Below are 12494 nucleotides of genomic sequence, written 5' to 3'. Positions count from 1 at the left end.
TGACATACTGGGCTGCATTACCCAACACAACATCCAAGGTAATAGCAAAGGCATGCTTTGATGTGGCAACGACAGAGAAATTCTGGCTCACTAAATTTAAGTTGGTACTATCTTACTATCACATTTCAATACATTCAATTCCCTCTTTGCACAAGTTTAACTTTCGGGCTCAGATAGAGAGGAACAGTGTATGGCGAGATAGATTGGCTATCTTAAATTCTAAGTTCTCCAGATGGTATGGTTTAGTTAAAACCAATCATCTTAGAGCCAATTATCTGACTTACCCTTTACCTATACAGATAAGACATGCTTTTACGGCTTTGAGATTTCAATCTATGCCCAACGGCATTATAAATGGCCGATATCAACAGACTAAATATGAACAAAGACTATGTATCTGTCACCTAGGGAAGGTGGAAGATCTAAACCACTACCTATTTGAATGCCCGATCTATACACACCCCAGATCTAAATATCTTGACAGTTTGATAACCCACCCTAGACATGAGGAGGACGATTGTTTTGTTTCTTTTGTATTAGCAGACAATAACTTTCAAATCACCTATTCTGTAGCGCACTTCGCCCTCGCCGCTCAAAAGCTGAGGACAAAATTTCTGATTAACACAGGATTACAGAACTAAATTAGCTGTACCTATAAACCTGTCGGCATTTTAACTATAATTGATGTAGCTTATTAAAGTTTGGTCTATGAGATAAATACAGATCTTATAGATCAAGGTTTTATTGTGGCATTCTGTGCTGTAATAGTTTTAAACTCCAATGTCTTATCTTTTGATTCTGTTAATTTTTATATCTCTGTAATGATGCTTTTATTGTCGTAACTGCTGTATTTATATATGTGTTGCGATGGCCTACGGCCTGCAAATAAACTATCTACTACTACTGCTCAGTATTGGCTACCCCACTGTTCTTCAACCTTGGGTTCCTAGATGTTGTTGGACTACACTTCTGTCCGCCCCAGCCAGCTTAGCAATGGCCAAGGATGACGGGAGTTGTAGTCCAACAACATCAGGGGACCCAAGGTTGAAGAACAGTGGTCTACACTGACTGCAAGCGGCTCTCCAGGGTTTCAGACAAGAGTCTGTCCCAGTCCTATCTCAGGATGCCAGGGGTTGACCTTGGGACATTCTGCATGCAAACCAGATGCTCTTCCACTGATGCCCCTTTCCTGAGTGGGGCTTTAAACTCAAGCATTTCCAGTCCTACTTCCACCATGCTAACCGCTAAACTTCATCAGCTCTCAAGCGCTTCAGACTTGCTTCTTTGCAAGCTGGCAACATGTGGACAGCTAAACGTATAGATCCAAAACCCGATTTTACTGGACTAACTCCAGTTTGCCACTGGTACACAGGTCAATTCAGAATTCAAGCTTTACTTCTCTGCTGTTGAAATAACTGTTAAATATTTGGCAGATGAAAAGCCTTGTTCCCGAAATAAAGACAACATCATAGCACTGACTTCTTTTTCTCCTCTGATTATTATTTTTTTAGTCTCCATGTTCTTGCTTCTGTGGATTAACTGGTTATGACACAGACAAGTTGTTTCAGCATCTTGCATTCTTCAATTGATGTGTTTGGACAGCGTATGAATATAAATAATCTTAAGAAATACGATGAAGGGTCTCACGTGAGATGTGGGAAGCAAGAGTCCCTGACGATGCTGTACATTCATAATGCAAAGGAGAAAGGGGACAGTGTGGACCTATTTAAAAAGCAAGCTGGTCTGTTGTTGGGGCCAGCAGTGTGATGGCATTACATAATTCATTTTTGCTCTAGAATGTTGCCGACACTTTTGCATACTTGACCTAAAGCCTATAGAGGTAACAAGTAATACGCAGATCAATATGTGATTTTTTTTTGAAAAGGTACAAATTTATAAGCATACCTGATGCTTGGTGGAGTCATAGCTCATTGGTAGAGATTTGTTTAGCACAAAAATGATTACAGGTTCAATCCCTGGTATCTCCAAGCAGAAATAGGAAAGGGCTGCATCTGAAATCCTGGAGAGCCTCTGCCGGTCAGAATAGTTTTCAAAGTTTCCAGAACAGGGAACCTACCTTCATAGCCCAAAGATACAATTTTGAACCCACTTCATTCCTTCATGATGGTGCTGCTATTATGACCCACTTTGGGCCAGGTTGCAACCTGTTATCCCTGATCCATCACTTGGTGTAGATCAGGGTGGGGAACCTCTTTCAGTGCGAGGGCCACATTTCCTCACTTGGCAACCTTGTGGGGGGCCATATACTACAATGGGCAGAGCACCATGACTCTTGCCTTTGTAAGACATTCAAGCCATGCAGAATTCAGCGGTTTCTACAGACACACCCATCTCTCCATTCAGGCACGTCAGAGGCATTATATTGCAGTGCAAGGGCACATTCCAACCTGGCAAAAGTGCTGAAGGAGGAGGTGGATCAGGACCAGTGAAGGATGTGACTTGGGGAGAGGCCCAAGGGCTGGATTTTGGTCCCTGGGCCTGAGCTTTCCTGGTGCACCAAGAGCTGGACGAGCCAATAGAGTCGATGATAAGGCAGTTTCCTATCTTCTAATATGCCCTGCTATAAATTCACAGATAGTAGCTGTGGCCGGGAGTGTGCTTCAGCAGCATAGACCGGTGGGGCACGTACAAAAACATTGCATGTTTTTTGCTCAAAGGTCCTTGTCTTCAGGAGCCTCGAGTATTATTTTCAAAAACTGCTTCTAGATGTTGCACCCCTTATCTTAGGTGGCAGACGTTTGAAACTTGTTCAGTGCTAGAAGAAGCTTTCATAGTTCTGTCTCTTTCCCCATAATGAAAGACAAAACCTTAATCAGTTGGAGCCTCCCTCCTCCCATGTTCCTCTTTGCCTGTAATTTTTGGGTTTGAAATAGGACTTACAATAACCTTGGAGCCGGCGATGCATGTATCACCAAACCAAGCCGTAACTGAGATTAAAAATACTCTTACTGAACATAAAACTGGTTTGGATAGTGGATTAGAAGTGTGGAGCCATTGTAGCCAAAGCCCTCTCTTCCCATGAATTTATGTCAGCTTTTATAGTCTGTTCTAGATCATCAAAATTAGTTCATAATGGCCAAATACATTATAACTAATTAGCTTAAGAAAGCAGACTGATTCAGAGGTCACCTGTAAATGTTGGTGTTCCTTGACTAACTTCTTCAATTAAATCTGAATACCTTTTTAAAATATATGCTTTGTTTCTCGAGTAGAGGAGAGAAGCTGCTTTGCTGTCATTTAGCATTTAGCCTGATTGTTATTTTGGAAATTGGGATGGATCCAAACTAAGGCTGCAAGCCAGTACATGTGTACTCGGAAGTAAGCTCTATTGGGTTCAGTGGGATTGCAGCCTGAGTTAGTTGAACTTAGTCCTCATTGAAATCGCTTAGGCCATATCTGCACCATATATTTAAAGCATTGTTATACCACTTTAATAGTCATGGCTTCCCCCAAAGAACCTTGGGAACTGTAGTTTGTTAAGGTTGCTGAGAGTTGTTAAAGGTAAAGGTGTCCCCGCACTTGTAGTGCGAGTCGTTTCCGACTCTTAGGGTGACGCAACGTTTACTAGGCAGACCGTATATATGGGGTGGGATTGCCAGTTCCTTCCCCAGCCTTTCTTTACCCCCCAGCATATGCCGGGTACTCATTTTACCGACCACAGATGGATGGAAGGCTGAGTGGACTTCGACCCCTTTTACCAGAGATTCGACTTCCTCCTTCCATTGGAATCGAACTCTGGCCGTGAGCAGAGCTTCAGCTTCGTTACTGCTGCTTACCACTCTGCGCCACGGAGAGTTGTTAGGAGACCCCTATTCCCTGTAGAGAGCTGCAATTCCCAAAGTTCCCTGGGAAGAGAGATTAATGGATCAACCATTCCAGGTAGGGACGGGAGAGACCCTTGCCTGAAACCCTGGAGAGCCACTACTCATCAGTGTAATTAGTGTTCTTCATCCTTAGGTCCCCAGATGTTGGACTACAACTGCCATGATCCCTTGACCAGTGGCTTAGCTGGTTGGGGATGATGAGAGTTGTAGTCCAAGAACATTGAGGGCCCCAAGGTTGGCGTAGATAATATTGAGCTAGAAGGACCAATGGTCTGACTCCGTGCTAGGCAGCTTCCTATGTTTTGCTCATGGATCTTCCTAAGACTGGGCTTTCGGTACCAGGGTTGTAGTCGTCCAAGGTCTCAGGGGGCCTTAGAGCTCTTACTTTTTTGGGAGCAGTGTCCCTATGTCTCCAGCATCCTATGAGTCAATGAAAGAGAAGTGTGTTAGCCACTGAGAAGAGTCTTCTAACTTGCTTCCTTGTCATTTCCTGCTGATTGGAGCCAATCAGTTCTCCAACCAATCTTTACAAAAATATGTATGTCGGGGAAAAGTGTGCATAAGATGAATATATTAGTGAAAATAACATACAAAATCCATTGTATTAGGAAAGATTGCTTGCACAAATGTGTACATTAGTCAAAACTGCATTACAAAAATGTCTTTGTTAGGAGAAATGTGCACTTAAATGCTGAAGATTTTTTGTGCGGATTTAAAAAAACAAACCCAAATTGCTGCAGAAAGGCGGAGAACTGAATTTCAGATTGGAAACGTGAGAATCTGGGAGAATTGAGATTGACAGATCCTTCCGTCTTTACCTGTGGCTAGACTGGGAGGTGATGTGGAGGAAGCAAATCCTCAAGCTACGTACTCATTATCTCTTGACGCGCTACTGAAAACCAGCTCCTGGAATACCAAATTATGCTGAGAGCGAAAAGCCGCCCCCTAATCACAAGCCAAAGCTCTATCCGTGCATGCAGAATATATTTAGAAGATGGTTGGTTTTGATTAACTGTTAATATTGAGGAACACAATACATATTTCCATTTTGCTTGAGGCTTATCTATATATAGTAGACAGCTTTAGTGTGGGTGTGTTCAGAGATTTTGGGGTAGACTTCCTCCCCCCTAAAAAAAACTGCTGAAAACTTTTTAAAGAAGTTAATGATGGAAACATTTTATTATTTTATGTGTTCTTATTTAAATGGATGGTTTGTGGCATTCTGAACTTTTCAGAACCGCTCCATCAATAAGAGCGAAAAATTGATTGCATCATCCAGTGGGCATTAGAATGAAGCAAATACCCAGAGCATCCTTCTTTGCTTTAATAAACAGTGAAACATGGAGCTCAAACAGCTAAAATACATGTATTGAATGCTCCTTGGAGTCTTACTGCCCATATCGACTGCTCTTACGCTACCCTCCTCCTTGGTTTCTGAATTCAAAAAATTGCATTTCTGTATGTCTTTGGGAGAAATGACCCTTCTGCCTGTATTCAGCTGCATATTCGATTGCTACATGAACCAGACCCCTTCTAATTTCCCTTCCCATTAAAAGTCCTCCTTTTATATAAGCAGTGCCAACTTTAGGAAAGGCGTTATGCTTTCTTAGAACTTGCATCCTCTGACCTCCCCCAATGCAGAAATGGAGAATCTGTAGCCCTCCAGATGTGGTTGGACTCTAACTCCCATCATCCCTGACCATTGGCCATGCTGGATGGAGCTGGTGGGAGTTATAGTCCAACAACATCTAGTTCTCCAGCTTTGGGTCCCTAGATGTTGCTGTGCTGCAACTCCCATCATCTTTGTCTATTGGCCATTCTAACTGGGGCTGAGAGTTGGATTCCAGCAACATCTAGAGGGCACCAGGTTGGGGAAGGTTGCCCTTGTTGATATCTGCCTCAGCTCCGAAGAAGGACATCAACAGAGTATCTTACAAGTGCAGGAAGGAACCTGTGGCCCTCCAGATATTATTGGATTGCAGCTCTCATAATCCTTGACCGCACTGAATGTGCTGGTTTGAGCTAATGGGAGTTACAAATCCAACAACATCTGAAAGGGCACAGATTCTCCATCTCTGCCCTAACTCCCTCCAAATTGTGGATCTGCTTGTTGGGACTCAAAGCCTGGGTGGGCCAAGTTTAACTAACTTGATTTCCCATTAAAGTTCCATAGAACATTATGTTACAGGTTGGCATGCAAATGCCAGAACCAAAGAAACATAGTTCATCTTCTGCCCTCATGAGCCAGGTTGCTGATGTGTAGAATGGAGGAGACCATGGAACTTTGCAACTCATGGAACTAGCCAGAAAGTCAACTTGGTTTGGGGTGTGATGTTGGGTACGGTCAAACTTTAAATTGCACAAAAGAAGTGTGCGCTGACTATTTGTACAATGGCAGCCATTTTTATTTTATTTTTTAAATTTATATTTTTATTATATTTAGAGAACTGTCTTTTTTGCCATGTTGGTTTAGAGCAGCCTTTCCCAACCAATGTGCCTCCAGATGTTGTTGGACCACAATTCCTATCTTTGCTGGCCATTGGCAATGGTGGCTGAGGCTGATGGGAGTTGTGGTCCAACAGCATCTGGAGGCACACTGGTTGGGAAAGGCTGGTTCAGAGCTTAAAGAGTATGCAAAAAGAAGGAAAACAAACAGCAGGAAGAAGAAAATTGGCAAATTCAGCTACTCACTCATTCATACGATTCCATAAGGAAGTGACATCATGGGCGTTCACATGTTACATTCAACAAGTGTACAATCTCTGTACCCAGATAGTTGAGCTGTACACTGGTATGATTATTTTCAGGTAACATTCAAAGAGTGTGCATCCTGTGTATTATTATTGTTGTTTTCATTTCTCACCCGCCCTTCACCCTGAGGTCCAGGGGCAAGTTACAGCAATTTAAAGTGCATCAAAAGAGTGTACCCTCTTTGACACAAACACTTGCACGTGTGTAGGGACAGCTTGCACCTGTGTTCTGTGTAACATGCAAACAATCCTATAATGACCAGTGGTGGAACTGGCCGCTGAAGGTGGCAGTTCTGGGAGGGAAGAACTAGAATGGCAGTAGGTCCAAATAGGGATGGTGTAGAATTTTCACAAACTCGGATTTGGTATTGAGTTCTGGGATAATCCCCAAGCTCGTTGAACAGGCTCCTGCTTTTTGTGTGCATTCGCGGCTGTTCGCAACACCTTGTACTTTTTATTTTTAAATCTGCGGCAAGAACTACATAATTATTTACATCAATATTTTTGGAATCTGTTGCTGCTGTATACAATGTATAGCAGGATAAGGAGTAATGGAGAAAATGATGTAATTTTTCAGGAGAAAAAAGGAAAGGGAGAACCGGGAATCACGATAACTTGCAGAACACAATTTATAGTGAATAGGAACTGGCAGCCCATTTGACAAATTGAAAAATGGAACAGAATCAGATAGCGCAGCCCATCCCTAGATCCAAGCTAGGCCTTGCTGTTTTGTCTCTGGGATAGCCAGTTGTAATGTCTGCCTTTGGAATAAATGGTTTTTTCTTTTTTAACATGTGCCTTCTGGGATGTATGTGTTGAACATAGGCCCATTTCATTTGTTAAGAGGAAACATCATTCATTGCTTTGAACCAGTGAGCTGGCCAGAGAATTCTAAAGGTGCTTCTGAGAAATAATCGCTTATTTATGTCAGTAGGACCCCACTCATACGGCAAGTTAGGTTCCAGACCCCCACCGGGAAGCGAAAACCACTGAAAAGCGGATCAGCTGTAAAGCGGGGGTTGGAAACCTAACCCACTGATCGCACCAGAGGAGGAGAAGATCAGATCTTCCCCTCCTCCGGCGCAATCGGCTGGAGTGCGGGGAGCTCCAGCACCCACTCCAGCTGTATTAACGCAACGCCAAAAAGTGGGGCACCGAGAAGCGGGGCCCTACTGTATTGCTTTTCTTGTACAATTCAAAAAGAGGTAAACTCTGATAAAAGAAGCAACAAAACTCAAAGCAACATTGGCTCCTTTAAAAAACAAAAACAGCCCTCTTATAGGATGCCTCAAGTCTTGAAACTCTCCCTACTTCATTCCTCCTCAGATGATGCCTCTGTTTCCAGTGTCAAACAGCTGTGAGACATGATTGATCGCTGTTGGGGTTTGGGGTAATGTTCTGATGGTTGCTTTGCAGCAGTAAGGTCGCTCTCGGTGAGGCTTGTGGGTTCAAGTGTAGCTTGGCCTATCTTGCAAAGGCTTCCTGCAACCCAGGCCAGCCAGCTGTTAATGGAGCAAACTACAGGAATGAATCCTAATGAGCTCAACAGGAAGGACAGGACTGGTTCATATGCAACAGTAGACCAGGGGTGGGGAACCTTTGGCCCTCTGGATGTTACTGAACTTCAACTCCCATCAGGCCCATCAAACATGGTCTGTGGCCGGGGATGTTGGAAGTTGTTGTTCAGCAACATCTGGAGAGCCAAAGCTTTCCCACCCCTGCACTAACTAGGTCATGGTTTAGTGCACTGTGGATGAGTCTTATCAAGCCCAATCTAAGCAGCAGGCACGTGTTCTCCCCTTCCAAGGAGGAGGAGAATTTCTACCAACTTTCTTTTCCATTTCAAAGAAACGGATTGGTGTTGGTGCTAACCAGGAATCCTAGTTTAAAACAAACAACAGTTGATTGAGCAAACTGGCTTTGTAACCCATGGTTTACTTAGCTTGTGCTTAGTAAGGCATCCCTATACCACTAAGCCATAGTTTAGTGTTGTGTGTGAACCAGTCCATGTTGTAAACTCCTTTCTCCATGATAGGCTGACTTTATAGGTGAGCAGTGTTTCCCTTTTCAAGAAGCTGTTGCACCCTTGACATGTGCTAAGTCTTGAGATGGAAACTTGTGGGGGGGGTTGTTTGTTCTGCTGTTCTGTTGTGTGATCCTTATGGCAATCGTATTTTCCTGTTCTTGCCCTGCAGGCTTATCCTGGCAGCCAATAGAGATGAATTTTACCACAGACCATCAAAATCAGCTGACTTCTGGGACAGCAGCAATGAGATCCTCAGTGGTATGTAACACTCTCCTTGAACAATATATTTATTCCATTTGTGACCCATCTTTTCCTCTGAGGGGGCTTGAAGCAGTGTGTATGTGATTCTCCCATTTTATTGTTGCTGCTGAGGTAGGCTAGGATAAGAGATAGTGACACCCACTGAACTTCATGGCTGAGTGGGTATTTGAACCCTGGTATCCAAGGTTTTAGTCCAGTACTCTAACCGCTACATCACACTGGCTTGTATCTCTTTTCTGTTACACTTCTGACTATAAATCTGCATGAAGTAGGTGTTGGAAAGGATACATATCTCTGTAAGTTGGGCTCTGATGTGATTTTTTTAGATGCCTCTCAAAGCCCGTTGCATGCTCATTATGGGGGACATTTTCTGAAATGTTATTTTTATCACTGGTGGTGGTTGTTCATTTTTTTTACAACTTTCATAGCACTGTCTTAATTTGACACCTGATTTGAGCCATGGTTAAATATAACAGAAAAGGATTCTCCTCTTTCATAAATGTGGTGTGTGACAACCCATTTTTCAAGTGTACAATTTTGGCAGGGAAGCAAGCGACTTCAAAAAATAGCTAAAAAGCTTTGGGCTAAAGGAACAAGAGTTTCTGAAGTGTGCCATTTGTTGCCTTATATCAGTTTGCAGTTTGCCGACTGATAACTAAAAATGGTTCTCCAACACTCTTGGCTTATTAGTCTCCTACCTGGTGACTTTGTAAGAAATTACCCAGCCTGTTGTCCACTTACCTCTGTCTCTTGCACTCTCTAAAAGCACACACACACAGGCACATCTTTTCTTTGCTTAGCCACACTGAAGTACAAGTCTCACTATTCACATACATAAAAATGAGATACAAGGAGACAAACCATAGCTTAGAAATCATTTGACGGTGCAAAGATTTTTTTCTTATGCTTGATGTTGTCATTGGCAGGGAGACTTGTAAGGATAAATCACTTTCTCTGCACTGCAGCTCCTTTTACTTTCTGAAAGTCTCTCTCTCTCTCTCTCTCTCTCATTCTCTCCCTCCCTCCCTCCCTCCCACTCATAAATATTCCAAATTCTTGAAGGATATGCTGCACATTCCCCTTCTCCTTTTTATACCGATGCACACTTTGATGCTAAAAATCTGAATTTTAACTGAGTGCCAGCCTGTAGCAAAATGGAAAGATGCTAAACCCAATTTTTGATGTGTTGTTGTCTCTCTCACCTTAAGTGTTTCTGTGCCTTTTATTTTAAATGAAGCAAGAGTGCCTTGCATTGAAAATATTCTCAAGGGTCTTAGCAGTTTAGGTTTCTTGTGTAGATAATGCCCTTTGAATGAGTAATGTCTGTCTTTCTTCTCTCAAATGAAACTGGGGGTAGCGGGGGTGGAAAATTAAGTGCAGCAAAACAGTTCTGCATTGTTTTTGGCCTTAATGCAGCCTTGCATTTACTTGTCTGGTAGCCCATAGGCATCGAGGAATCCCATGCAGACAAATGCGTGAGGCTGGTAGAGGAAGGATGGACCCTTCCATGGGGGAACCCACTTCGCCTCCCCCATGGCCAGCATGGAAACACAGCAGGTTGGCAGAGGAGGGAGGGAATGATCATTCCGAATGTCTTTCTGCCACCTCACACTGTTGAGGAAGAGCCATAGCTGAGCGTACGGATAGGGGAGAGATTCAATTTTGTTCGCATCTTAATGAGAAACTCCCCAACTTGCACTTCTTGAAGCAATAGGCAAAACAAAACTCAGCCATCCTTCAAAACCTGCAATTCTCAAACCAACAGGCAAACCAAAATGCAGCCATCCTTCAAAATTTGCACTTCTCTGAATGTTGTGATGCGGCCACTTGTGTAAAAATGCATGTGTTCCATGTTCTCATGGAGGCCAACTGGATAGCTATAGGAAGCCCGCAAGCAGGACCTGAGCCTAACTGGGCATGTCTCTTTTTTTATGTCTGAAATTTGAGGGGCGGGGGAGAGGGGGACACATAAAAGTAACTAGTTGTTAAAGTTGCAAAAGCACCTGAATGGAGACCATAGCATTTAGATATTTAATGTTATTTGTTGTATTGTTGTGGCAGGTTTGGATATGGAGGAAGGAAAGGAAGGTGGGACCTGGCTTGGAATCAGCAAGAAAGGTAAACTGGCGGCTCTGACAAACTATATGCAGCCAAAGATAGACAAGAATGCAAAAGGAAGAGGTAGGTATACAGAAATGGAAGGTGATGGGGTGCATGAACACACCTGGGAGCTTCCTTACACTCCCGATTCTGCAGCTCTAAATCCTGTAGTTGAAATTTAGGTATGCAAACTGTGGCAGGCCCCTCCTTGTCCTGCTCCATATGTTCTGCCACAGTGTTCCCAAACCTAGAACAGCCATAGCTTAGTGGCAGAGCATCTGTGTTGCAAGCAGAATGTCCCCACGTTCAATCCCCAACATCTCCAGGTAAGACTGGGAGAGCCGCCTCCTGCAGAACTGCTGTCAGTCAGTGTCGGCAATACTGAGCTAGATGGACCAATGGCCTGACTCGGTGTAAGGGAGCTTTTTATTAAGGGAAAGGCCATAGAGCATCACCTTTGTATGTGCAAGGTCCCACGTTCAGCCCCCGGCATCTCCAGGTCGGGCTGGAAAAGGCCCCTGTCTGAAATGCTGGAGAGCTGCTGCCAATCAGTGCAGACACTGCTGAGCTGGATGGGCCCCGTGTTCTGACTCTGTGTAAGGCAGCTTCCTGTGTTGCTTCCCTATTAATACAGAATCTTCTCTTTCAATCCCCTTTCAATCAAAGGATGTGAGGGTCTCTTTATATAGGGACAGACTGTTGATACTATTAAAACGGGTAGCAACTCTCCAGAACCTGGACAGAGATCTTTCCTAGGTCTCTCTTTTGAGGGGAGCTTTAAACTAGCGATGGTGGAAACTTGAACCTAGTGACTCAAGGATATAAGTAGAGCCTTGCTGGATCAGGCCAAAAGCCCCGGTAGTCCAGCACCCTGTTCTCACAGTCACCAGCTAGATGCCTATGGGAAGTCCGCAGGCAGGACTTGAATGCAACAGCAACTCTCTCCACTTGTGATTCCCAGCAGCTGGTATTCAGAGTCACACTGCCTTTAACAGTGGAGTAAGGGCATAGCCATCATGGCTAGCAGCTGTTGATAGCCTTATCCTCCTTTTAAAGCCTTCCAAGTTGGTCGCCATCGCTGCCTCTTGTGGAAGTAAATTCAGGGTGAGTGTGCGCTGCGTGAACTTTCTTTTGTCTGTCCTGAATCCAACACTTGGCTTCATTAGATGTTCACGAGTTCTAGCGTTCTGAGACAGGGAGAAAAACTTTTTTCTGTCCATTTTCTCCCAAGCCATGCAGAGTTTTATACGCTTCAATCATGTTGCCTCTTACTCGCCTTTTTGCTAAACTAAAAAGCCCCAAAGGTGTTCCGCATGGAGAACTTGTGCTCTACACCACTGGTTCATATGCCCACCCCAAACATCCCCATGTTTTAGGGATAATCCCATCACTGCTTATAAGGATGCACTCGTGCTATATTTCTGCCACAAATATTATTGGTTAGATTGCAATGAAAAATCAGAGAGCGCTTGTGTTCCATCCTGAAACCTTCTGCTGATGCATCCCACCCAG

The 12494-nt window shown here is 43.7% G+C and overlaps 1 protein-coding gene across 7 annotated transcripts in view; it reads left to right on the top strand.

The window, feature by feature from the left end:
• TANGO2 (transport and golgi organization 2 homolog) overlaps nucleotides 1-12494 on the top strand; it is a 120727-nt gene that overhangs the window by 50223 nt on the left and 58010 nt on the right. For 6 of the 7 annotated variants that reach the window (XM_061602334.1, XM_061602337.1, XM_061602339.1 and 3 more), the window contains 2 exons: nucleotides 8791-8879; nucleotides 10944-11063. In XM_061602334.1, the coding sequence (XP_061458318.1) occupies nucleotides 8791-8879; nucleotides 10944-11063 (209 nt within the window). The remainder of the gene's footprint in view (nucleotides 1-8790; nucleotides 8880-10943; nucleotides 11064-12494) is intronic. The other variant, XM_061602336.1, reaches the window with a different exon arrangement.

The sequence above is a fragment of the Rhineura floridana genome, chromosome 19 (genome assembly GCF_030035675.1).
Source record: "Rhineura floridana isolate rRhiFlo1 chromosome 19, rRhiFlo1.hap2, whole genome shotgun sequence".
NCBI lineage: Eukaryota > Metazoa > Chordata > Lepidosauria > Squamata > Rhineuridae > Rhineura > Rhineura floridana.
Note: the sequence above shows the minus strand (reverse complement) of the source record. Positions and strands in the feature narration are given on the sequence as shown.